The sequence below is a fragment of the Gymnogyps californianus genome, chromosome 5 (genome assembly GCF_018139145.2).
Source record: "Gymnogyps californianus isolate 813 chromosome 5, ASM1813914v2, whole genome shotgun sequence".
Taxonomy (NCBI): domain Eukaryota; kingdom Metazoa; phylum Chordata; class Aves; order Accipitriformes; family Cathartidae; genus Gymnogyps; species Gymnogyps californianus.
The window spans coordinates 1,118,333-1,145,749 of NC_059475.1; the positions used below are offsets into that span (position 1 = coordinate 1,118,333).

General features: G+C 38.6%; 1 protein-coding gene across 4 annotated transcripts; it reads right to left on the reverse strand.

Annotated features, from left to right (window-relative positions):
• Nucleotides 1-902: 902 nt before the first annotated feature.
• Nucleotides 903-27,417, reverse strand: BUB1B (BUB1 mitotic checkpoint serine/threonine kinase B). 4 transcript variants are annotated; one of them, XM_050896845.1, is made up of 24 exons: nucleotides 27,383-27,417; nucleotides 26,494-26,656; nucleotides 24,831-24,890; nucleotides 24,440-24,584; nucleotides 23,324-23,520; nucleotides 23,043-23,221; nucleotides 22,737-22,924; nucleotides 20,660-20,754; nucleotides 18,182-18,408; nucleotides 17,785-17,897; nucleotides 15,978-16,075; nucleotides 15,637-15,689; nucleotides 15,065-15,118; nucleotides 14,738-14,822; nucleotides 14,241-14,343; nucleotides 12,875-13,161; nucleotides 11,737-11,927; nucleotides 9,459-9,605; nucleotides 9,173-9,285; nucleotides 8,726-8,887; nucleotides 7,851-7,993; nucleotides 6,152-6,323; nucleotides 5,660-5,766; nucleotides 903-1,469 (listed from the first exon to the last, which is right to left on the reverse strand). In XM_050896845.1, exons 2-24 carry the CDS (start codon nucleotides 26,634-26,636, stop codon nucleotides 1,280-1,282), a joined length of 3,252 nt encoding a protein of 1,083 aa, XP_050752802.1. In that variant the 5' UTR covers nucleotides 26,637-26,656; nucleotides 27,383-27,417; the 3' UTR covers nucleotides 903-1,279. The 4 variants fall into 4 exon arrangements, with proteins under 4 accessions (XP_050752802.1, XP_050752801.1, XP_050752799.1 ...); XM_050896844.1 differs by having other exon boundaries at nucleotides 15,065-15,145; XM_050896842.1 differs by having other exon boundaries at nucleotides 15,065-15,175.

The window sequence follows — 27,417 nt, forward strand, 5'->3', positions numbered from 1 at the left end:
ATTCCTGAATTACAAGAGTATATAACCTTCATGAAGGGACTATAAAGAAAGCATTAGGTATCTGGAAGAGCAAAAAGAACACAGGTCAAAGTAAGAGGAGTAGCAATGGACATATGCAGAAAGAACAGGAAAGAAGCTAGCTTGTAGCAACTTAGAAAATACAGAATTAAGTTCCAGAGTAGAATTTAGAGATAATATGGACAAACAGGGGAGAATCAAGCAGAACCATGGCCGGAGAATTTGACCAAATGAAAAAACACTTACAGCCAATTTGGTTTTATAGGGAGAAGAAATTACTATTGATGCAGTCTTCTACTCTCACTTTCATACATGGGAGAAAGTGTGAGGAAGTAATCCCGAGCCTGAGAAGTTCCTCTACACTTAAGGTACGTAGCATCTTGGGTTTGGATCCTGTAAATTCTGTTCTCTTGAATAAAACGAAGCCTTTGTATTGGTTTCAATAATACAGTGCATAAAAGGTTAACACAAATATCTGTCCACAAAACCTCCCACAGAAACCTGCAAACACTTCAGCACATATGACAAATTTAGACTTCAGTGAGATTTCTGAAAGATGCTCAATCCAGTCAGTAACTCTAGCCCTTGCAAAAGTAAATAAAACACTTGCACTGAGAAGCAAAAATTTAAGTATGCAGCTTTTTCACTTATGACTTCATCTACTTTTTCTTACGACAATCATCCATGAGAGCACATTCCAAGTAGAATCATTCAAATTGTGTTCAAGTGTCCAGGAAGTCCTGTGTGGTTATGAAAGCTGCCACCAAATGAGGGGCTTTTTATCTAGCAGTCACAAACAGTTCCCAGTCAGGCAGAAGCACTCCAGCATGGATACTAAATCAAGTCTTTTGAAACCATCTGAAAGTAACATTTAATATGACAGAGTTGCTATCAAAATACAACTTTATTGATGAAACACCAGTTAAAAGACCAACTAAGCGTAGGACAAAGATGTTTCAGAGACTGCAGTGTGAACTAGGTATTAAACACATTTTTAAGGAGCTATACAAAAAGGGGAGGGGGCAGTTATGACAACCAATTTTCTCTCAGAAAATCTGTTCTCAGACACAGACTAGTTCATGTAGCAGGCTTAGGAGGTTATCTATGCACTGATGCAATATCAACATTCTTTAGGAAGTCCCGTGTGAAGTATTGCAGAAATGGCTACAATCACTGTTCATGCTTACATTTGGAAAAAATAAATAAAGAGTTAACAACAAATTCCTCTCTATAATACAAAATGTATTTGTCCTCTATGAAGTCACAGGAAGTTCTCCAAGAGGAAAGTTTCTCCCAGTGCAGCTAAGGATTCACAAAGACGTTCTTGGAAACAGCTGTCAAACATGTCACTTATTTCCTCTCTTAACTCCCTCAGCAGAGGCACTGTGGACTTACCACCTGCATTCAGAATTCTCCCAAAAAGTTTACTCCAGAAATCACTGTCAACAGTCCTAAAACAAATAGAGCAGTTTCAGTGAAACAGTATGCATACACAACATGTCTGTCAAGATTTCCATTTATATTCAGCACTAAATGCCCTGGGAAAACCAAGTCTGAAATAATAATTTCACTCACATGAGTAAATGTAAAGGAAAACTAGGAATGTAGTGTTAAGTTTATACGTGTGGGCCCCTTTCTCTTTCTCCAGTAGGCTTCTGGATAGTAACTAGACAGGCTGTTTCACAGGTCTGTCAAAACCACTATTTTTACAGTTACCTCTTCTAGTGTACCTGACCACTATCACCATTCACATTGAGCCACGGCACTTTTAAATTAAAGGAGTTATCAAGAGCGTTCTTTGAACCAACAAAGTTGGCAGATTCCTTTCACAAATAAGGGGTAGAGGTAAATCTTACTCCCCTGTTTGCAAGTTAAGTTCACAGGTCAATATTAAAGAAAAGCTGCAAGAGAAATAAAAAAAAAAAAAAAGTGGTTTACAGCCAGTTTTACTTTCTTTTTTCCCTGCCTTCCAACTGCCATATTTCTCATATAGATAACATTTCAAAGACAATTAATAGTAATAAATCCCCTCTCACAGATATACCCACACAACATGAATAAAAAGGTTAACCGACTCATTAAAGTCTCAGAAAACTGCTATCAGAGCTAACCTTTGTTCTTCAGTCTTGCACTGAAGTCCATAGACCACAGTGCTTCTGACTACTGAAGCACTTTTCTCCCTCAAGCCAGGAGTTACATTGGCTTTTGAACAAATTATCTGCCTCTGCTTTACATGACTCACAAAACAGCAGCAGCCATAGTCTCAGAATGAATCTGGCCTGTACAATTACACTAGTAACTCTGACATTTTCTAAAATAATGAAGTCATACAGAACCTAACAAAAAAAAAAAATGCAAGACTTGAGGCCATTTCCTTCAGGGACTTAGACAAGTAAGAGGCATAGCAGAGGAGGTAACATGCTGGTAAGGATATCTAAGGAGTTATGAGTGACAAAAATAGTCCTAAAAATTCAAACTCAGCTTCTGTATACTACCTCACATAAGCCTGCACAGATGAAGTTTCCTAAAATAGTATAGTGAAAAATAGAAAAACTAAAAACACTCCCGGAAGTGAAAAATCTCCAAATCCATTCTTTACTAATGGTAACAAGCTAAAACTCCCTCCCCTGAAAAACAGGTTGTCAACCTTATAGTAATATGCTCAAAGATAAAAGAAAACTTATCAGAATTCGCATTCTACCTTTCCAGAAGTCTTTACTACAACATTGACTTAAGTGCTTTGCATTCATTCTGTCAGCTTTTAAGTGGGTTCTGCTTCATTGAGTGCCATTGGCCTTAGAAGAACAATTTTGTGCTTTGCAATTCCCCACTGCTTTGGTATTTTGTTGAACTAGTAGTAAAATAGTGGCTCTACCAGTCATTCTACTATCTTTAAGTTTGTTTAATACTTAAAAATAATTAAGTCCCTTATTAAAAGCTTTCCTAAGATAAGGAGGTCATGGTTGTTCCATTTAACACCAGTCAGTCTTCTAATAAGAAGCCTTCTTTCTATTTCTTACTACCTAAGTTCTCAGAACGTTCTTCGAGGAAAGTTATCCTGTCAATACAACCCTCAAAAAAAAAAAACCCCAAACAAAACCAAAACCAACCCCCAAAGAAAAAAAAACACCCACACTTTCCAAGTCACTTATAGAACTTTCAGCAGAAAGGACAGAAATAACATGTTCTTTACAAATGAAGAGTAGAATTACTAAAAGCAACAGGAAAAAGAATCCTGTGTCTTCATGGGTGTTGCAAGTGTCATTGCCATGCGTGGCTGTATGCAAAGGATACAGCGCAAGATTAATATCCATCAGCTGACTATTCTCACAGGGTAGTGCTTAATTGTACAGTCCCTTCTGGTGCATGAAGATTCCCTGCAGCAGTAAACTTGCTTGTCAGAGATTACTTGAGAATTTATTGAAAGCTTCAAATTGACTGGAGGAAATGTCATCAATTAATAAGAGCCAGACACACTAAAAGATCTATGTGTGAATGAAAAAAAATATTCAGTGCAGATTCCTTATTCCCGCATAATGAAATGCCCTGTTTACACTGTTGATATAAGACTTCAGTATAACATGTAACTAAAGCACCTATACAAACATTTCTTGGAATTCGTGATATTGAAAAGTAAGTATAGAAGATGAATAATAAGTCTATAACACTTTCAGAAGCAAGGTAGAAGACAGGATGGAAAATGGAAAATCCTTATTTGTACTCCCAACTCCAAAGCAAAATTATAAACTGATGTACCCAAGTGAGCGACGAGCCATTACAGCCTGGTTCCAGCTACACAGAACTCATGCCCAGGCTTTACCTTCTTCCTCCTTAGTCTCCTCTAGCCCTTCACAGGTCTTACTCCCCTTCTACCCAAGTCTCCCTCCAAGTTCTACCTCTACCCAGAATCCTACTTCTTTTGATCCAGTGTCCCCAGCTTTGACTGAAATTCCTTTCCAATTGACCCCTCCCCTCCAAACTCCCTGTAACAGCCAGCCCTATCCTTCCAAACTCAGACTTACTATACCTGCTACTCAGCTCCTCCTGCTCCAGTTATCCAGACAGTTATTGCTATTTTTCCCATACCCGCATCCTGATCTGGTCCCCAACATCCTGTTCCTACCTTCTCAACTCAGGCCTTGTGTGGCTTTATCTGCAGTAGCTCAATTTAATCTCTTGTAGAATTAAATAAAAGTAAAAAAAAGGCAATGCTTGTTACAAATCTGTCCCTCTATCCCAACAGAATATTGTTAAAAACAGATCATGTTCTGATAGAAATTAATATACAGGAGTCCTATTTTTCAGAGCAGGTCAGATTTACATAGCTTAAAGATATGTAATGTTAGAATATCTGTCAGTAGAGAGCAAAAGCCAGTCTCCATCAATGCTTTAGCTGCTGCTTTTTTTTTTGCCCCGTTTTTTTTTTTAGTATTTCTGAAACAAGGCGGTATAAGATACATATTTACTGCCAACCTATACATCATTGATATTCATCTCTTCAGAGAACAATCACCCTTGGTGATTTTGTTCTTCACAGCCTAGTCCTGTAAGTTGATCCTCTGAAGAAAAGACAAAAGCGACAGGGTACAGAATGGCATGCACAGTGAGTACTCAGCAGAAGCCTGCTATAGCCTTGTAACTACTGGTATCAGTAGTAGAAAAACATATGTGCCCAGCAAAGAAAAAAGCATTTTTCCCCTGTACACCGCTTAAGAAGATAAGATTTTTTTCAAAGGTTGAATACAACAAACAAACTAGGAAGTATAAGTAATGCAGGTTGCTAGGGAACTGGACAACTCCCAGATTGGTAGTAGGTTTTCTTAAAGCAATGGTTATAGAAGTATATCCACACAGCGAATGTAGCTAATATACCATGACCCTGAATGCAGATATCTGTCAAGCAATTTCTGTCATGAGCAGAGAGTTCTGGAAAATCCTTATGAAATGCTAAGGCAGAAAATTCTGCAGGATGTGACTAACAAAATGAACAAGTGTTTAGTCTAAGAACAAACAAAGGGTAGATAAAGGCAGAGTAGTCTTATAGCCAAAACACGTGGCTGAAAGACAGCAGTAGAAATTAATACCCGAGGACAAACAGCAGCTTCCAAAAAGAAGCTGCTTGCACATGCATCTTAAATTATAATTTTAAATTATTTTCCTTCTTGTGCATGTATACTGTTTCTGCAACTGTTACAGACAGAATTCTGGCATCAGTGTCTTAGTAGCCCTTCAATATAGCCTAGAATGAAAAGAGCAGAAAAACAAAATAATCTCCATTTCTAAAGCAACACGCTCACATAATTTTTTTTCCTCACCACCCACCCCCTTATAAACTTCTCCAAGCTTGGTCTATCAAGTGAGAAGAGAGACTAAAGCAGTCTGATCCGAAAGTATAGAAAAAGCAAAGTCATCTTAACTGGACTGTTAGGCTCATATTCAGCTTAAAATTGTCTCCTACATAGCACTAAGGCTACTATACAATGAAGAAGTCTAGTAGCTTCAGAATTTAAGTCCCCACAGAACTAATGCTTTTGGCAACAACAGCACTAAGTTCTGTGTTCTAAGCTTTGAAGATGATACCATTGTAAAGAAAGTTAGAAGTCTGTTCTTTCCCAGCAGCCTCCTCTGCAAAAGGACTTACTTTGATACATTTTGGCTGATTTTCCAGATAGAATTCTCTTGATAGACCTGGACATGATCCCCAAACAGCATCAAATGGACTATATCTGCAATGCCAACCAAGTCTACCTGCAATCACAACAAACATCAGAAAGTTCAACTTCTGTCAATTTCTGCAGTCCACTACAGATTTCTACTGTTGGTGCTTTTACACATTTAAGTCTGAATTGGTCTTTACATCAGAATCTTCCAGAGACCTGCTAAGCATGAAAACTTCACAAAGTAAAATTCTGGTCTTATTGTAGGTTCCTAAATAAATACAGTAGTCACAGGCACTCAACAGCGCTGCTAGTCCCTTCACTTAATGCCAAAGATTTAATCAGATGAAAAATTCTCTTTATTCAGTATTTATTGATCAGAGCTTTCCACAGCGTTTGCAAAATATAACTTAAGAAAATAGAGATTTTGTAAAGGAAACACAGAAACTAAGATGTCCTGCTAAACAGAGACTCACCTGATAAGGAAGAGAACTTTTCGCCAGAAGCTGTTTTCCATGAGGGGTCTGAGATACAGGAAAGCTGTTGAGCAAACTTACTTGAGACTGTAATCTCAAATCTAGACTGTGAGAGAAATCCACTATCTTCAGAGCTCTTGTCATCTCATCATTAGCAAATGGATCACAGATCCTGAGCAGAGGAAGCAAATGAAGCATAAGACAATCAAACAAACTTTTTTTTTTTAAAGTAAGTTTAACAGCATAGTGAAGGTGAGTCTTAGCTATGTCAATGCTTCCCTCTGATGGTTAGCTTAAGAACTACTGCTGAAATGACTACCCTGGATGGGGAACCAGCTGGTAGCCTGAAGCTTCGAGATGATACTAGTATCTCCAGAGAAAGCAATGGGAAACACTAAAGGGTTAAGGATGACACTGTTTTGATATTTGTCACAGTTATCTGAAACACAGCTGGTGGAACAGGAGAATAGTGTAATGTTTAGCACTTCTCCCTCTCCTTCAAGATCTCAGAATACTTTACACAAGAAAGAATTAAGCTTCATAATACTTTAATAAACCTTTCCTAGTCTACACACTAGGAGGACAAACACAAAGGGCAGTGAGGAGTATCTGTATAGATGACAGTGTACTGCCAAGCCAACAATATAAACATATCACACTTCTCACTACTATTCTTCTTACAAAACATGCTCATAGCATACAAGTATGTAATTTAGGCTATGCACTTGTCCTAGGATAGTTTTTGCTATCTAAAAAACCCAATACCATTATCCTAACTTTTTGGCAGTTTAGTTTGGTTTGTATTCGCCACAGAGAAATCCAGCAGGAGATATCCAAGTCCATCAAGCCACTGTTAGATCAGTGACTTCCAAAATAGGATGCGTGGACCCAAGGGATGTGCAAGGCAATCCATTGGGGTGAAGAAAATATTAGAACTTCAGTAGTACATGTATATAGTTAATAAATAAGTTATATGTAAAAGTTATAAATAAAACTATAAATAAATTGTAAATAAACTATATTGAGGGTGCACACGTTAGATGACTGTAGGTTCAAAATAAATTTAAAGTTAATAGCTATTTTTAACATATCAGTGTAGACTAAGAACAGCCTCAGTGAATTTCTTCTAATGGAAATTCCATCTGAATCATTAGACATTCCAAAGTTACTATCTCCCACCCTTAGTTCACAGATTACATTCCAAGGGATATATGACTTTGTTAACATAATATGGGACAGAGCTTAAAGAAGAAAACTAGAGCTGTGCATCAGGTTACAAGCTGGACTGTAGAGGAGGCTAAGCAATCTGTTTAAGAGAGTGTCTGGATATTCCAGTCCCACCTGCCCTTTGTCTTCTAATTTCCAAATACGTAAAACCAGAAGGCAAGTTATTTACCAATATCCAGTTAGCTGTCCAGTACATTGGTAAAGTAGAAACTTGAGAACACAAGCAATAGCAAAACCATTTTGTTTAGTATAAGTTTTACAACATCATTGTATACTATTTCTATAGAAAGAAACAAAAGAAAGGTTTATTCCTAAACAAAGTGTTTTCACTATTTTCAGAATACACTGTAGCCTAAAAAAACTGGACTGCAATATCAGTATCCCAACTAAAGAGGAGAAATTACAAAAGTACAAGAGCTGTAGCTGAAACTGAGTATTATATATCCTCCCATATTCATACAAAGAGACAAACCTGTCTCCCAGAAAGAACACATCTGGACTCAGATCTCCATGGACAATCTCTGCTTTGTGGAGCTTCTCTACCACACCCAGAAGATTATAAACAACCAGTAGGATAACTTCCTCCGTGATGGACTTACAGCCACGAATAACATCCTGAAAACAGGGAATAAACATGTATCAATCTAAGGTAGAATGGCATATAAAGTGAAATATTTATAGCTCACCTTTTTTTTCCCTACTCATCTGTACAGAGATAACAGTCCTAACCTGAATTCAGTATAATCAGATTTTGCCCATGATCAGCCCATCCAGAATTAAAAGAACCATGAGCTCTTAGGAGACACTATTATTCAGAAGTGGACAAAAGATCAGGAGGAGGAAATTGAACTGAAGGCTGAAATCACTATTTAATTTGTATCCTATTTATATGCAACAATTCAAAATGCACTTACAAGACTTTATTTAAAATGTAAATCCTTCAGCAAGACACTAAATGTTATGGCCTTGCTATAGCAGACTGGACAACTGGAACTCATTGAAAGATGCCAAGTTAAACAAGAGGTTTAGATGCAAACCTTGTTGTGGAATAACATGTGGTTCTTGGCTCAGGTTTATCACTCATCAATAAAGAAAATGTGAAAAATTGGTTCAAGTTTGTCTCTGAGAAGCACATGATCTATGAATGAGAAACCAGCTCTACCTAAGTCTACACTAGACAGTCCTAATTTGTGTATAGATAAAACAAAAAACAGAGGATCTAGATTGCAGGATTAAACATGTGAAGCTATCTTCAGCAATGAGCATAATGACAAACAAAACTCACTAATGGTACCCTGTGCAAGAGTTCATGTCTTCCACAACTGTACTTTGTTTATCTGTACTGACCCCAAGCGTGAAGCGATTTATATCCCTGTGCAAAATAGCACAGCCATCTTGATACAAGTAACAGCTGCAATTCACACTGAAGCTTTGGTCAAAATCAGCATTCAAACGCTCCTGTAACTGAAGTGTGATATAAAAATCCCAAGGCACGGGCTGAGAATACACCTACAAGAAGGAATAAGAAGAACATTTATTTTTGGAATAAAGCAAAAATTGCTCATCTTCATATTCTTCTCACCCTCTTTTTTTCTTCCCCACTTTACCAAGGAAGACATTTTCCACAGTTAGAAACTTTTAATCTATATCAACAATTAGAAAGAGGACTTGAAGTAGCAAACTTCATGCACGGAATTCAGAAGTTAAGACCAAACTTACTATATTTTACTTTACATTGGTTGAGGAGATTTTAACATTTCACACTTCCTGTATAACCACCATCATGTGTGTTACCTTTATTGCAAATCCCTTTGCATCCAACTGGGGAAAGTTAGCTGGAATGGCAAAAAACATCTTGTATTCTTCATTGGTCCAATATTCCCATTTGATACAGTAAGTCTCATTTCCTGTTATGAAAGTTTACATTTATGAGCTGTCACAGCAAATATATGTACCCAGGCTGTTCAAGTTATTCCCCATCTACACCACATAAAACTAGTGAGGGTGAATATGAAGTATACTTCAAACCAATTACAACATAAATAGATCCCTTGCACTGTAGGGTGTCTGGCATACTTACCTAGCTCTACGTCTCTCTCGGACTCCATGACAGGCAGAGCGCCTGTCTCCAAATGAAAATCTGGAGCAGCAGTCAACGATTCTGGCATAGGATCTAAAAACTTTTTACGCTGTTCAGCGTTCCACAAGAACTGAGTTACATCATCACCTAGGAAGACAAGTAATAGAAACAGATGAGCTGAAACTAGGTGTTGAGTCCCTGTGACTTGATTGTATCTGTCAAGAAAAAGGAACCTGGATATTGGAAGCTTTCTATCTGCATACTGATTTACTGCATCACCTTTCAGCAAGTCAATTAATCTCTTTCCAATAGTTTCTTGTTCTGTGAAGTGAACATAACACTCACCTTTTAAACTACCTTACAGACTATCTCATCATGAGGTCTCAATGATTCTACTGTAGCATCATGTAAAATGTATCTTTCACAAGAGACAAAGCTATGAATCAGATTAGGTATGTCTGCTCAGCCACAGCAGAATTCAAACTCACTTTGCAAATTAGCACTCCTTTTTTAAATCTATGTCCAGAGTAAATGATCAGTTTGTGATTTTTAAATGAAGAGTTTTATTGAAATTCACTCCTTTGAATACAGCAGGGATTTTATTTAAGAAAAGGAAAACAAAGTTGGACTCCAACTCTGCTGCTCACTGCAATATTAAGAATTTAATGGCTTTTACCTCCTGGAAGACACACAAGATAATTACATGTAGGTCTGGGTTTATTTTCCTGCATAATAGGACAGAGAAAAAAATCATTCAGTAGATGAGTTCATCTGTACAAAACCAAGGTAGCCTGAAAAGTGTTGATCTCAAATGATCAGGCAGAGTAAAACACAGCAAAACTAGATGGCTTCTACTGACTTCCTCTCCCAAAGACTATGACTAGTAATGGATGACATTTTCAGCTTTCACAGTACAAAGGTAAGAATCAGAGTATCATTGCCTACTGTTATATTTATTTGAAAAGCATTGCAGTAAGATATTGCCCCAGAAGTAATTCCGTGAAAGTAGATCCAGGGAACATTGTAGGTTGAAGGCTAAATATGTGTTCCAATGTTTTACTGCCACAAACCTATGAAATTTACTGGCATATTTTACAGGAATAAACTGACAGACATCTGAATTCTTCTGCTCTATTCAGCATTAAGGAGTCCTCAGTAGAATTACTACATCCAGGTTGAGAACTGTAGTTCAAGGAAAATGTGCAGAAAGTAAGAAAAAAAAAAAAGCACGCAACAGGAATGATCAAAAGTTTAAGAAAGGACCATTAAAACATCTGAACAAATGCCTTCTTTTTCTGAAAAGAATCTGTAAAGATTCTTCTTCTTGCTCTAAAGAAGAGTGCATGAGATAAAAAAAAAATGAGTGTAAGATCTATCCAAAATATTTCAGCTATTTCAGTGACAACACTCTTCTGCTAATTGTATTCTCATTCCAGGTCCTGAGCATGCTTCATCATAAAATAGTCTGCAGACACACAATAACATATTTCTTCTCTAGAGTAGATACACTGAGAATTTTCAGATACACAGTCCTAATTAAAATATCATAAATCAAAATCAAAGGAGATAAAGCAGGTTAAACACCTTGAAAACCATCATTCAACACAAACCTAATTCTACAGGCCAGATTTTGAAGGCTTTTTGTGACCATTCCTGTTCTAACTGTAACATAAAGATTTATAACAGAGAGAAACAAAGGTCTTTAGCTAGAAGAAAAAAAAAGAAATTAACTATTTAAATACCAGCATTGTTTTCCTTCAATAGCAAAAAGAAACATACTGCAAAGCAGCACAATAGTTTACAGCAAAGTTAAAAGTGCAAATTTAAAACCAAAATTATGCAACTTTCACCATATTTCAAATTCATATTCACCTTTTTCAACATGGCACTTATCAGCACATCAGGAGAACACACAGTATGATTAGAGAGAAAAAAAATCAAGACAAAACAAAACAAAGCTGTCTTAGAAGTTCTCACTACAAGCCAGTCCAACTTTTTCATTTCAGAATTTGACGTCATTACTCCCACACACTCCCTGCTTTAATACCTTAAATAACTTCTCCATCACCTTAATGTTTACATCTTTCGGATGCTGACAAGCATGCTATACTGTATACCTCACTACTACTTCCAACAAGGGAGACAAGTTTAGTCACAAGTCAAAGTAACAGGAAATACATAGAAAGCAGAGTAGAATATAGGAAGTACAGAAAAAGCACCATAGTTTAGTGTCAGCTGCAAGTTATTTGTTGTGAGTGAAACTCAGTTTAGTACTAACCAGTAATGTTTTCACTGATACCTCCAGAACTGGTAACCGTTTCAGCAGGCAAGCTCTGAGCAAGTTCCAGTTTCTCAGGGATATGCAGGTATTTAATAGTAGATATTTGTGTAACAGAGGAAAGAGAAGATCCTGAGGAGACAGAAGAACCTGACGAGCGAGTATCTTCCAGGCTTGCTTCCATGATCGGGCTGTAAATAAAGTCACCAACTATTCAGACTTTCAGAAGATACAGTGTCTAGATAATGCCAGCCTAGTGACTATGAAAGGATACTGTGCACTCCCAGACTTCTTTATGTTAAAAGTAGTCCTTTCCCATCCTTAGTGGAAAACCAATAGTTATGTCAAAGTTTCATTTTAGCTTTGATGATTGTTTATACTCAGAATCTCAGTCTACAGAGGAATTTTATCTTCTCTTCCATTAAATATGGCTGCTACAACAGAGGACATACTGAATGTTTATTACTCCCTTCACTACCAAAATTCAGACCTACAGTGCTTTTAAAGCAGTGGAGGGTTGGGTGGGAAATAACTCTTGCTCTTCCTTCTTAATTATAATCAGCATGGTTTCCCAGGGAACTTGCCAAGTAAACAAACACCTTCAGCATGGTATACATGATTATATATTAACAGCTAGCAAATCAAATTCAGTTCTAAATTAAGAAAACCCCATACAACAGAAGCTTTTTTTCTTTACAATGATAAGAAACAGGAGGTTGTTTGCCAGTTTTTCTTCTCTCCAGCTTTTCTCCTCTGCAGAAGAAACTGAAGCCATAATCACCTGATGCATTTTATATACTAAAATAACTACAAAAGCATACAAGTATAAAAGGAACTGATGATTCTACTTTTAATCTCTGGTCACAAAGACAGCATGGGTTTATTAATTTCTTTGCAAGTTATTTGGTAGAAAAAGCATGGAGTTAAGTCCCACAGCAGTAATGCTGAAAAGTCAAGTGGGCTTGCTATTACCTCTTAAATCTGCTCAAGGCAAAATGGACCCTGAGCTAGAGAAATGGCTGTCTTCAGTATGTTCTGATCTCTTCAGAAAATTGTTTCTTCAGCAACAGAGTAGTAAAACCACAACCAACGAAAGACACAAAGGAAAAGGGGCTTAAGATGCTTTGCTGTTAATTACCTCAGTTTGTTTACACAAAGAGCTTCATTGTACGCTCCCTCACAAACCAGTGTTTCCTGATTCAGAGGTGCAGTCTTAGATTCTGGACAGTCTTCCTTCAGGACACTCTGTGAAAAAGCAGGAGCTGGGACTCTCTGAGCTACCACCCCATGAAAGGGCGTTGAGGCCAGATGGGCAGCCCTAACAAAGTCACACGTGTCTTCTGGGTTGGCACAAAGGGTTTTGTTCTTGTAGGAGCCTGTCACAATTGCATCTTCAGTCAAAGGCTCAATTCCATTCAGCTCATCCTGAAAAAAGTAGGAAGAGACAGTGAAAAGCCTGTAGATGTCATGTCAAATTTTCTTTTAATTTATTTAAAAGCCGAACATTTCTCTCTCCCCTTTCTTCCACCCCACCACTTTCCAACATGAATCTGACATTCAGTCTTCATGTACTCTACTTACATTGCTCAAATTGACTAATTGAACCCTAACTGTAATATAGTTGTGTATTTTTTTCCAATTAGAAAGGGTAGCTTTGGTACCCTCCAGAGTGCTGCAGAGCTGCAATGAACTGTTAAAGGCTACTTAGTATCTATCACCCCAGAAGTGCATTTCAGTTCAGTTACAAGCACATTATTGAAGTGTTTACTAAAATGTTGGGCATTGAAGACACATAGAACATGTAAAGCAGAACTATGCAGTTATCCAGACTGACTCTAGAACCAAAATCAGCATGATACTTACCATGCTTAACCCTGCTAAGTGTTTCATATTGTAGCTGTACATAAAATCCTTCTCAGCTCAGAATAAAATCCTCTCGCTCAACCAGTCTAAAGGTCTATTGCAGCATGCAATAACTAAGTCCTTTGGTGAGACAGCAACTACCACCTCTACTGAAAGTTTTACAAACATCTGCAAGACTGCCACATAAAGACACATAGCTTAGGAAACAAGATACCGAAGTTAAATGGAGTCAAGCGTATGGTACTTCAGGTGAGGAACACAAGAGCTGAGATGCTTGTTTGGATGCATGCAAGAAACTGGATAGAAGAGCAGGCAGTGTTTAAGAGCGCAACTCTTCATCACACAAACTTTTTAAGGTTTTAGCATGTGTAATCCTGGCCACTAATCAGTTGCTTAAAATTTGGAAGACTCCTTCCCATCATCCCTGTATTGGCCACCTTAAAGCCTAATAAAAACATGAAATTTCCAGTGTAATCTTAACATCACCCAATTCAAGTATTGCCATGCCAGACAGAAGTTTAGAATCCTTGCTTATCACACATCATGTCAGTCCAGCCAATACCACTCAGTTCAACAGTAGGACATTCTATGTTGGTTTCTCCTTGACAGGAAATCTGCTACAGGGTAAATTGCCTCCTTACACAGGCTTCTGGTGGTATGTTTTCCTTTGCAGTTAGAGAATCTGAAGGTTTACGAACAGCAAGAGGGCGCCGGGCACTCTTCTGCGTCTGATCTGCAGAACAACTAAGATAAAGTTACATTCCATTAAATATTTATTAGAGTAGCTTCTGATCTTCAACAGAGATTCCTCTCAAGGGTTTAAGTCTACTGACAATTTCAATCTACCACTTCCTACTACAGAACTATCAGTAAACTGGAATATATACAGCTCTCCAGAGTGAAGAAAGTTTATATAGCAGCTTAAATAGTTCTAGATTGAGGAGGAACGGCAGGAGAGTATTTCCTCATCATGGACTTCCCAAGTAGAGTAATGAAATTTAAAAAAAAAAAAAGATACAAAACAAAAAAACTATCCCACATCCATACAAGAAACAGTACTGTATTTCAGCTGCTACAGAAAGTGGTTTGATACTTCAGTTTTTCCTCCCTCTGAAATCTAGGTCTTGAATAATTCTACCTTATATTCTGATTTGCCAAAGTAGAGGATTCATCAAATATGGAGAAAAACATAGCAGGATCCGGTGGGGGAAGGAGACCTACATCTGTAAAGAAAAACCAAAAGGCTCTATTGTATCAACAGTTTTTCCACAACAGCGTACCCAATGCTACTTAAACATTCACTACACAGTCTTAAAAATACCAGTCCTAGCAGGAAGTTACAGAACTGACATTTGAAGAAACCTATTAAAAAAGGCTTAGTTTTGTCATGTTAACAAACCACACTTTTACCACCATATTATGTTAGCTAGCGTGCTCTTTTTAGAATATACTTCAGAATTTGTACCTTTTTTCCCAAGGCTGGCCTCATCTCTCTGTTCCTCCTGTTCATCCTCAGAGTCTAAAAAGACATTTCCCCTTTGTGTATCTGGGCATACATCGAGAGATTGGATAACCTCTGTCAACAGTAACAGTAGTCAATTCGGGTCAAAAGTAAATTTCTTCAGCACGCACCCTTCCCAACAACAAAACTGAATATATAATTTCTGATTGTATTCCTCTACCAAATCCTCTGAATAAAAAGAAGGACTTAACATAGTATCAATCTTAGTGTTACACTCTCTTACAGATTTTAGTAAGACCACATCATATATGAAAGTGTGAAGAAAGCTCTTCAGCTATTAAAAGAAAAAAAGCTCTTCTGCTTGAAGGTCCTTTCAAATAGTGACAGTTCTCAGACCTCAGATGCTCAGTCTTTTGCTGAAGATAGTTAAAGGCACTACTAGCACGTTCTCATTTTCATTCTTCTAATCCACCTGGACTTTTGTTTTTAGTTTGTTGCAGTCTTGCTATTCATATAAAAGAACACTTCCCTTTAACACAGCCTTTTCCTTAATGGTAAGAAATTTAAATACTTACCCTCAGAACAAGACGGTTTATGTAGTTGAGTATCTTCAGAGACCTGGAATTCACTGTGAAAAGATACAAACTTGTTTCTTATATTTTACACACCTTCACAAACATAAACTTTGTAAAAAGGCAAGCCAAGCTGACATATGCTACTTGTAAGAAGTTAACATCCCTCAGACAAATAATCAAAAATACATAAAGACAGATTACAGATCCTGGTTACAGGCTGATGCCTAAGGGTATATTCCATTCTGCCTGTGGAAAAAGGCTATCTGTTAGTGATCCATGTTACTCATAGCTAATTATCCCCACAACTTTTCCAATTCCTGGCAAAGAAAATCCTTTATTACCTTTGCAACTGAGGCCGTTTCTCCCCAGCTTCTGTTGCACTGGAAAAAGTAAATCCTTGCAGTCCCAAAGGTGGCGAAGCTTCTGTTATCTCTATTGGCTGTAGAAACAAAACCATATTTTGGTTCTACAGTGATGGAATCACAAGCCATGCAACAGGATTCCAAGAACATTATGATAATCCTGTATAGGTCGTGAAAGCCCTGATAGATTAATAGTTGTTTAGTGCCATTTTTATTTGTACTTAATTTACTTGCATGAAAAAAAGTCCAGTCTTATTGCTTAGTGTAGTTAAAATGCAGAATTTTACTCTTTGCAACTGTATATAACTTTCATAGGAGGTTTTAGTTATGCTTACATATGTCTTTAATAATTGCAGCAGTTACATAGCTTACATCAATTCACAACACTTTGTATTTCATTATTTAAAATATTTACTATTAAGGCTTTGTTTTGGAAATGGGGAAGGAGGGAAGAAAGAGAGAGAGAGAAAGAGAGAACATACTTTATTAGCCCAACTGATGAAGCTGGGAAAAGGAAAAGCTTTAAAATAGTTAACTTTTACTTGTTATTTGCAACCTATAAGAAAGCTGGGGTTTAAACACTACCTAGCAATGACAGACCAAAGTATACTTGCTTGAAAGATACTGTGCTCAAGACTGGTCTGCATAGAAAAGGAAAAAAAAAAACCTAAGGCATACTACTGTCTATAAAACTTGGAGATGAATCAGATAAGGCTTTATGTACTGGTCTTGGCTGGGATAGAGTTAATTTTCTTCATAGTAGCTAGTATGGTGCTATGTTTTGGATTTTTGACCAAAACAATGTTGATAACACGCTGGTGTTTTAGCTATTGCTGAACAGTGCTTACACAGCATCAAGGTCTTCTGTTCTTCATGCTGCCCCACCAGCAGGTAGGCTGGCAGGGCACAAGTTGGGAGGGGACACAGCTCAGACAGCTGACCCAAACTGACCAAAAGGATATTCCATACCATATTACATCATGCTTAGCAATAAAATCTGGATGAAGGCAGGACGTTCAGAATTAAGGCATTTGCCTTCCCAAGTAACTGTTATGCATGATGAAGCCCTGCTTTCCTGAAAATGGCTAAACATCTGGCTGCCAATGGGAAGTAGTGAAAGAATTTCTTGTTTTGCTTTGCTTGTGTGCACAGCTTTTGGTTTACCTATTGAACTGTCCTTATCTGAACCCATGAGTTTTCTCACTTTTACCCTTCCGATTCTCTCCCCCATCCCGCTGAGGGGGAGCGAGCAAGCAGGAGTGTGGTGCTTACTTGTCTACCGGGGTTAGCCCACACCACTTTGCAACACTTCACTTCTTGCTCTAGTTCCAACTTCTTCTCCTATCTTCTTTTGCACTACAAATTCTCTATATAAAAGGAAACCGCACATGAATAGAGCTTAAGAGAGAGCTATTTGCCCTTAAGCGTTTGGCATACCTTTACTTAAAAAAAATTTAGAAGTTTATATCTTAGCATAAGGTATCCTGTCTGATTGTGAAATAACTTAACAATACTTGTAAAGTAACACTACAAAACTTGAAGTCTTTGATTTACCTTCCTATAGTGAAAGGATATGGCTTGGGGACAAGTGGGGGAGAAGAAAAGAAATATTTCTCTGAGCATTCATTTACTGGGTGATGTATGCATACAATAGACTGAAGCATCCTTTCAAAAAAAGTTTAAAAAGAGTTAGCCAAAGAGAAACATATTAGATATTGTTCCTTCTTTTGTACTTTTACTTAAAATAGTAGCTATTTCTAAAAGAACAGTTAAATGAGGACAATACCTGTTCATGCGGTTGTTGCTGTTTGTCATCTTCCTTCTTCTTTAATTTCTTCTCCAGCTCCTCAATTTTCCTTTGTATTTCTTCCTTCTTCTGTGCTATGGCCTGCATCTCCTCTAAGGAGGAAAAGCTTATAAGGCACAATGCATATTTCACATGCAATCTGTGGCTAAAGCCTAAATTATTTTTAAAGGGGCTAAAACCTCTCGTCGTCTTTCCCTGTTTCACGGCTTACATGTAAAGCTGTCAGATATGTTACTTTATACCTCAGAGTAGTTAAATAACTATTCCAGCAGAAAAAGAGAAGCAGCTGCAATAACAGGCAGCTGTATGCTGATAAGAAGTATAATTTTGTGATTCCATCTCAGAAAGTCTTATGTCAACCCATTTTGAAACATACCTTCAGTTTTCTTTTTTGCTTTCTTTCTGTAGATTTCAGCTCGGATCTCTTCCAAAGAAAATTCTTCGACTCCAGCATAAACTTTATCTTTACAGTACATCACCACCTCTTTCTTTTCTTGAGTATCCTGCTGATGATTTTGCACTCGCTGTAGTGGGTCCTCCTCTTTCTCAGGTTTGCGAGCACTTAAAACACGGTTTATGCTGGGTTCAATTTTGCAGGGAGTCCTGAAAAAAAAAAATGCAGTTATTACTTTGATTATAGGTACTTCACTGTAACACAGAAAAGCAAGCATAGGAGAGAAAAATAGCTAGTTTCAGAATCTAGTTGTAGAATAGTGTAAAGACATTCTGTTCTGTTGATAGAAAAACCAAAGAAGAAAACTGGAATGACAGCACATAAAAGGCAAGCATACCAACTCAGAATTGTGTAATAAAAAAACCCCAAACCCAGAACAAAATGTTAATAAGGCCTAGTCAAGAGCAAATAAAATTCTTATGATACTCTGAATTGCTGTGCATTCTGGAGCAGGATCTATGTTTACTTTAGCTCCATCGATCTGCGACCACACAGGTGACAAGTCCCTAATCATCCTACAAACCAGAGTTTATCAGGGGTGGGGGGAAGGGTTAGAAGAATCAGCAGGACTTAAAAATAGAAGATCTTGGACTAGATTCAGCCTGGCATTTTAGGTTAAGAAAAAAAGGGAAGATTTAAGATGCAATAAAAGGGGAATTTGCTCAAGGAGAATGTTTTGCATGCTGAGTGACAGAAATGAAGTGCCCCATTACAAAAAAACCAAACACACACAAAACCACCCACAAAACCCCCCATCACTGTACAGTGAAAGGAGTCAGTAGCAGTCAATTTCTTAGCTTGAAAGTGCTTTCTGGAAGTGCTACATGCTAATTTCAGGAGAGAGGAACCAGAATTTGTACAGGTTTACAGATACCAGTAAATCCAGATGACTCCAGCAATTATCTGTACCTCAATAAAAGATGATCTGAACAACTGACCTTGAGAAATGTGTTAACTGTGGTCTGGGTAAATAGTTAGTTCAAAAGAAAACACAGTGCACAGTTCCAAGACATCTGTTTTTTTCCTGCATGTGAATGGACTCACAATCCTAAGACCATCTGGGAGACTATGAGGCAAACAGGTGCTCCTAATGGTTGGGGGGTTTTAAAGCTTTTATTTGTGTGGGTGGGGGCTTATTACTAAGATCACTACAGGGTCCTTCTACCCACATCTCCAGATGGCAACTGATAGCATGATTTGCCTCATGTTTACACAATTTCAACACAACACTTTCAGACTTGATTAGGTTGACGACCACGGCATCATGAGGAAATGGACTCAAAGGCAGGAAAAAAAAAAATCTGCTTTTAAACTTTCAACTACATAGTATAAAACCATGTACAAACTCTCTGCTCAAGTTGCTTACAGCCAATTTAGCATGATGTTTAGTTCCCACCCACTCCTTCCTTTTCCCTGGTATAAAAAGATGCTAGCTTCTGTAAATAATAAGTGTTCATCTAAGAGACCAGCATGTCAAGAGATCTAATTCCATGGCATCACTGACTTTCAGGAGCAAGAAATAGTCTTATAGCTTAGACAGAAACTTAATTTTTTACATATTCTTAAACTAAATCATGGTATGTCCTTGGTCAGAGCTACTCTGCAGTCCACATGCAACATACAAAAGCCACAGGAAAAAACATACAAAAGCCACAGGAAAAATCCATGCTGTTAGCCACCTTTCAACATTCTTTGATTACAGGCAATTCAAAGCCAAGGAAGCTGTCTGTAATATCAATAATTCTTTTCCACTTCTCTCTTAGGAAGAGCCTATGTATTCTATGGCCATCATTAGCCACAGAACAAGAAAGTTAAGCAGCTTTGCAAAATAATGCATTTTCCTCTGCTCTAACAAAACAGAGCAACCCCATATCCTGGGATTTATCAGCATTTCAGTGAGCACTGTACAAGCAGGAAGGTAATTTCAGGCAAAACAGCATACTCCTCCATAACCTAAGCAACACTGTTGTCATGGAAACTTTGATAGCTTGTTTCAGAATAAAACTCCAGAGAGAATGAGCACAGAGTTCCCAAGACAGAGGAAAACAGCAATAAGCTTGTCTCAATTCAGGGCTGCTTTCATAGCAACAGCATCCTAAGAGAGGTAACTGTTTTTGTGTAAACACACTGAGTTAACCTATTAAACTAATTAGCATATATAAATATGGTATAGGCTCCCACATAATGAGCAGCGATGGTCAAATACTTCCTATGTCCTTATGCATCCTCCACTGAAGCCTCTGCCATCAAGCTAAAGCACTAAGAGCTTCCAGGTTGACAGATTTTTAAATTCTTGTCAATCTAGAGGCCTGGCTACTTGGCAAAACAAGTCAGAATTTTACGAAGCAGCTTTGATAATTTCAAACACAATCCCCATTTCAAACTGAAGTGAAGACTCACATGACTTGTTGCTGAGCTGACTCTTCCACATACGGGGTGAAACTGGGCAGTGGGCAGGGCACTTCTATACCAGAATTTGCACTGCTGCGAGGACGCTGAGGAAGGAAGAGTCAATGTTAACAGCTTAAAGATTCATCTTTAGACTCTACATTCCTCTGTACTCTGAGTCTCCCTTTTCCCAGTGTTTGGCTCATTTGTAGTTTGTTATTTAAAGAAAATTAAACCTGATAGACTTTTCCAAGATTAATTTACAAGATTAATTGCATTCTGATACATAAACAGACCATCAGCTGAGCACTAGCACCTAAAAAAGCATGACACTCCTCCTGCGTGTCCCCACCAGTACCTAGTTTCTGTTATTCTGAAGGAACGCTGGTCAAGCTGGGTATTCCGGTTACTGCTCGTTTGTTTTCCAGAAATGCTATAGTCCTCATTTTTCAGCCAAGACTGTCCCAATTTTATGATAGTATTCCTTCTGCTATCCACCAAGAACCTCCAGACTTCTCAACTTTCCTCTCAGAGGCTATTCCAACACCACAAAAATCCCTTAACTGCTTCTGGGGTCCATTATTTAAGAGAAGACAGATGGAATTTAGTCTGACAACATGCTACTCTCATCTGCCTACTTGAAATTCCCCTAGACTCTTAAGCAGAAAAAGTTACATGGTGGGGATATTTCACAAACCAACTTCTCTTCTCTACCATTTTTCAATCTGTTTACTTAGCCATCTTCACACTGGCCATAAAAGAGAAACCTCTTTCCTCTGTGCAGATTTTAATATCTCAAAGCATTCACAAAAGGTTATTCCTTCACTGTAATACAAGGCAGAATGAGCGCCACACTTCAGTGAAGGGTAATTAAACATCCTCAACTCTTCTGTTAGTTGCAGCTTTTTCTTTTTTTAATTAAATCTAACAAGTTTCATGAAAGGGGGAACAGAGGTAACTCTAAGGACAAACATTAAATGAATACAGAAGCATTTGGGAACCAGAATGAATGTGTTAAGCAGCCCAAAGCAAGGCAACTGATAAAAGAAGATTTACATTAATAATTCCTCCTCCTCATTCTTCTCAGCTAAATTAAACCTGTGATTTACTGAACTTTTCCATTCACTTAATCAAATTTTTTATATCTGGCAGTAATTCTTCCTGGAGTTTCCATGAATTTCAGCCCATTTGCTTCCCTCCCCTCATCCTAGTTTGTTTCTAAGCTTCACTTATAATGATTTCTATATTGAGAAGTCTAAAATATTTTTATCATCTGATTACTTTCTATTCTTCCTCTCTAACCTACAAAGAGCAGGGGAACACTGGGGGTTATCTAAGGACCTACAAAACAAACTTGATTTCATAGGATTAATTTCCTTCAGATAATGTCTTGGATCATTTCTCTAGAACAGCTTAAACACCTGTAGCACAGCTGCTTCTTTTCATGTCTCCAGCATTAGTTTAAGCCATTGGAATCTACTTTCTGTCATCCTTTTTTCACCTACTGACAAGCTTCCCTATACTGTCAGGATAAATATTCCATTGATACAGTAGCTCTTCAATTCTTTTGATCTCCACTCCTGTTTTCCATACAAGCACTTCAAAACAGACTTGCAGAATGCTGTACATGCCTTATTTTCATAAAAAGATAGGCAAGAAGTTCTTCCTGCAGGTTATATTGTATGATAATCAATTTAACTCTTGCTCTTCTTTCTTACAGAATTAACTAATGCCTGGCTTCTTCTTTCTTTGGCCAGCGTTTTCCCTCTTATATTCCTTTTCTGCCCTCCAAGCAGTTTGGCAGGCCATCTCTACCAATTTTTCTGGTTAGCAAGAATTTTAATTTCTTGATTTAAGAACTCTAGAGAGTTTTTTAAACTTATTCTAGCAAGATCAGCTTGCTAAACTTGAATAGGTTACGCATAGCCAGAGACTCTTTAGGAAGAAGCTAGGAAGATCTGTAGTTACAAATAGACACAAACCCCAGGCAAGGGAGAAAGAATATGACCTTTGTCTCGGGGATCAGAAGAAGTCATCAGATTATACACACCTTCCTCTTTTTTCCCCAGTCCATTTCGAGACTCCTTACCCTGCCAGAGTTCCAAGGTCCTGCACTTAGTTCATTCTCCTTGGCCCTCGGCGCTGGAGGCACTGTCCATGGCTGTGGTGTAAGCGTGGGAATCTCAGGTCCAGAAGCTGAATTTTCATCAAACACAGCAAAACCCGGATTATTTGAAAGCTGCTGAGAAGTCTGGAAGCTTCTGTTTTGGTTTGTGGCTATAAGCAAGAAGATTTTTGCAAATTAACCTTTAACTATCACACTCAAGTGCAAATTCCACAATAAAAAGATGTAACTCTTACAATAATAATACGTGGTTTCAGCAACTGAATGTACCTTTAAGTGCATCTCCTACACGACTAATTGGGGCTCTCACTTTTTTCTTCCCCCTGCCTTTTAGATCTGCCAATGAGCTTCTCTGAGGTTCGGCAGTTCCCAGAAGACCCGTATCTTTTTCATCAGGAGTTTCCTCAAGCTCCAGTAGTGTCTGCCGAGAAACACGGGTCTGAAACTGCCTGAGAAAAACATTGAAGAAGTCAGCATAAACTTCACTGTACCAGGTATCCACTGAAGCACATAAGACTACTCTAAGTTATTCCCTTCAGCTGGAAGCTTACCTGTGATGGGACTGGAGTTTGTCCAAAGGCTCAGCCTTGCGCTGAAGACCTTCCTGGAATATCAGATCTGCTTTCTTAAAACTTCCTCTAGCCTCAAGTACTTCTGCCCATGTGATGTAGAGTAGTGCCAGTGTTGTGCCAATTTCCTGGCTATGTAGGTAACTGTACAGATCCAAGGGCTCGTTACAACAATTTCCCTGAAACAACCAAAGTATTTCAGTAATCACATTGGACTACAAAGGATTCCAAGTCGATGTCTGTGTTTTGATGCCTCCTGCAAGACCCCATTGACTTCAATACAAGTCTTACAGGAGCAGCTGTAAGGCCAGGACATACAATTGTATCACGTCACAGTGCACAAGGTAAAGGAAAGGAATTCAATAGAAGAATAATAACGAGAAAAACCTCTGACTCCATGTATATATTTGTCAATATTATTACCAATCCCTTAATTCTAGCCTGCATATTCGAAGTCAGTCATTTCTTAGATTTTTTTTTTTTATCTGAGATAATTCAATGCTTGAACTATGTCACATTAGTATTCCTGAGAATAGTTATTTTAGCTTTAGATAAAGTACAACATACTTCTTATCAGTTTTGGAACCGGTAAATCAGCTCAGGAAGCTAAACCTGGAGAAAACCTGCTTTAAGAAGGTGAGAGCAACAAAAACTATAGCAATGGAGAGACAGGACAATACCAGAACACACTCAGCCTGGTTTTGTTTAAACACAGGATGTGGATACAATACAGTTAGAAGTTAAGATCACTGGTAGGACAAATATAACACCTAAAATGTATCTTTAAATCACTTTCTTTTCTCTTTAAATAAATAATCAAGCTCTACTAATTCAAACTAGCTTTTCCAAAACAAAATTTATGGAGTTTGTAGCTGTCCAAACTGAATGATCCTAAAAAAGGTCTGAAGATCCTATTGAAAATGAGAAGAGGAATTCAATAGTAGGTAACATGTTTGCAGAGAGATACTTCTAATATTGCACTAGTTGTACAACATACTTTTTGACTCTGTTGTTACAAAAAACAGCTTAACTTTGTGCAAATGACATGACAAGTACCAAGAAAAAGCAGCACCCAAGACATATTCACAAAACACTCACAAACTTGAGCCAGAGATTAAGATAGCGGGGATCTTTGTAGTATCGCTGCTGTTCATTGAGTGCTTTCACTGCTCTTTCCAATATTGCTGCGAGATTACTCTCCTTTCCACCTTGGGGGAAGGTTTGCTCTGTCCACTTGATGTACCTAGAGATGGAATATATTCATAGGAAGTCAGTTCTGAAAAAGATACAAGGCTTCTATTTCTGGACAACACAAGGAGATTTAGAAAAAAAATTAGGCATAGCATCGAAATACAACATATTATTCAAAAAAACTGTTATAGAATTTATCTTTTAATGATTTTCTTATTAAATTAGAAATTTTTTTCCCAAGCTTTTACAAGAATATCTGACCTTCTTATTCTTTCCTCTGAAATAAAAGGAAACTTACCGGTCCCAGACATCCAGTGGATCATCTCCAGAGTAAAATCGGATTTCTGATTCAAACTCCCTAAAAAAAAAAAAGTTATCCATCTAATAAATACATGTGTATAACTGTAAAGATGTTTTCTATACTGTAAACTAAAACCTTTGCTCTCACTCATACCATTTTGTAGGTCTATAAAAAAAAAAGCCTAGGTTAGCATATATTTAGACTTGAGCTTTTACTGAGACCAGCAGAAGCAAAAAAATAAGCTTTTGCACTCTTCTCAAAATGAAAGCACTGGGAAATGTATCATTATTTAACAAGAACAGATATGCATCTTTTCAAAGGATATTTCCAATAATTTCTGTTACCCCAAAGCTTATATGGTCTCCCTTGACAGAATGCTTGTTCTGTTATGAAGAGTTATTAGCAGACAGATATACTGTGATGTTTAATTTTTGCATGAAACATCCCTATTTAAGTATAGGAGGAAGCTGGAATACACACACAGGATGATGGAAAAACTTGATGATCAGACAACTACAGAACTGCACCAGAGAGCACAGTGAAGACACATCTAAGCGGCCACACTGACAGCCATCATCTTGTCTCATTCTTTAACTCCCGTGCATCATTCCATCCCTACAACATGACTTCACCCTCAGGCAGCACATCAAGAAAGAAAACCACCTTGCAGCTTGAGTTAGACAAGAACATTAGCTTGTGTTTAGCAGTGGCTCTAACTTATAGAATCATTTAGGTTGGAAAAGACCTTTAAGATCATTGAGTCCAGATCCTGTAGAGCTCCCCAGGCAGTCCCTTGTTCTTGGAAGGCTCTGCTCAACCGTAACACCTCACAAACATAATGAGTCAAGTTGAACAAACCCTCTTGCAGACCCAGTACAATAACAATTCCATGGCTTTCCATGAAAAAAATCCAGATCCAGCTGATAAGCACTGGTTCAGTAAGTACTGGGCAGGTGTTCATAGACCCTGCTGACTTCACATGAAATCACCCAGATAGTTCAGCATGACAAACACCAGTGCTTCCAAATTCTAACACAGTACAGACACAATATGCAGATTCTTCACAAAGTCAACTTGGCCTTCACAGGGCATGTAAATTTGAGGATCAGACAATAGAAATATAACTGAATAGGTTTGGGACACAAGATGCCCCTCGAAGTCATATAGTCATATCTGTGGAATACTGTATGCAAGACAGACCAAACCCAAGCTGACTTTGCTGACTCAGGTGTCTTTGCAATCCAGAGAAAACACAGAGATACCTGTATTGTGCCTAAGTTATGATAGTAGGAAGTATTTATCTCCTAAGAAATACTCTGTTTCAATAGATTATTGTAGGAAAGACAAAAAACTCTCCTCCTTGTAACCTTTATGTACTTTTTTAAATGAGTACGTTTAAAAGCACAACCGAATCTCTCTAGTGTTTGCTGTTTAAATGCTCCATTGCAAACCTAAAAATAGTAGTCTATAGTGCACAGCACCCACAGCAAGTAGTCCTAAATACCTGGACTGTGATAGTAGCATAGACACCAGTTACTAAACTTCTGTTCTTTTATGCTCTTTTTAATACCTATGAGATTAGTACAGTTAAATAAGACATAGAAAAATTGAGGAGGAAGCAGGCAGATACGGGGAAAGAAGGTGTCAAAACATGGCTCACTGTTTTTTGAGCTGAACAGCAGTGTGGGTGGAGGTCTCCTGCTGAGCCAGTGCTTCCTGCAAGGTGGACATGACGCGCCCCTGCCGGAGGGGCTGCACATTCTCTTTGCTCAGCTCCCACTCATCGTTGCACTCCTGTGACATGACAGCCTCTCCTTTAGATTCTGCACCAACAACAAAAACAATAAGGAATTGATTCATTAGGTAGGATATTAACCTGAAACCTGACAGATCTGGCTTTCATTAGCCGATCCACCACACGCTTTCTGTGTATGCATAAGCACACCGTTTAGGTCCCCAACTTTTAGAGGGAATAGGGCGTTTAATTCCCCTCCATGGAATTATATGAAACGAGAGCTAAGCACTTCTTTACAATCAAGAATCTCAGGCAGGTGATGTTAGCAGCAAGGTCTACTAAGATTAAGCTGTTTCCCTCCCCACCTGCGTGCTCCCTCCCTTCCCCCGAGATCACCGCCCTCTCTGAGGCTGGCGAGCGCCGAACTCCGCCCGAGGGGAGCCTCGGCAGCGCCATAAACCGAGTCAGGCCCCTCTGGCTCTTTACCCACGCGTAGCTGTAGCGGGCTGGCAGGACAGGCGAGTCTCGACCCCTGCCTCCCCGCGGTGAGGCGACGCCCGGAGGGGACGAGCAGCGCGGCGGAGACTCTCCACCACCGCGTGCAAGCGAGCAGCGCTCCCCGCTAGCACAGAGCGAGAGGAGAAGCCGTTTAGCTACGCAGCTCCACAATGGCGGTTCGCCCCCGGGACGCACCCCCCGCCCCTCTTCCCTCAGGCCGGGAGAAGGGGCCCCGCGCTCTCCTGGCAGCGGCCGGAGGGAAGAGGAAGGCGTCCCTCAGCCCGCGCCGCCCGCCAAACCCCACAGCCACACGCACCAAGCGCAGGTGTCCCAGGTCCGCGGCGAGCGCAC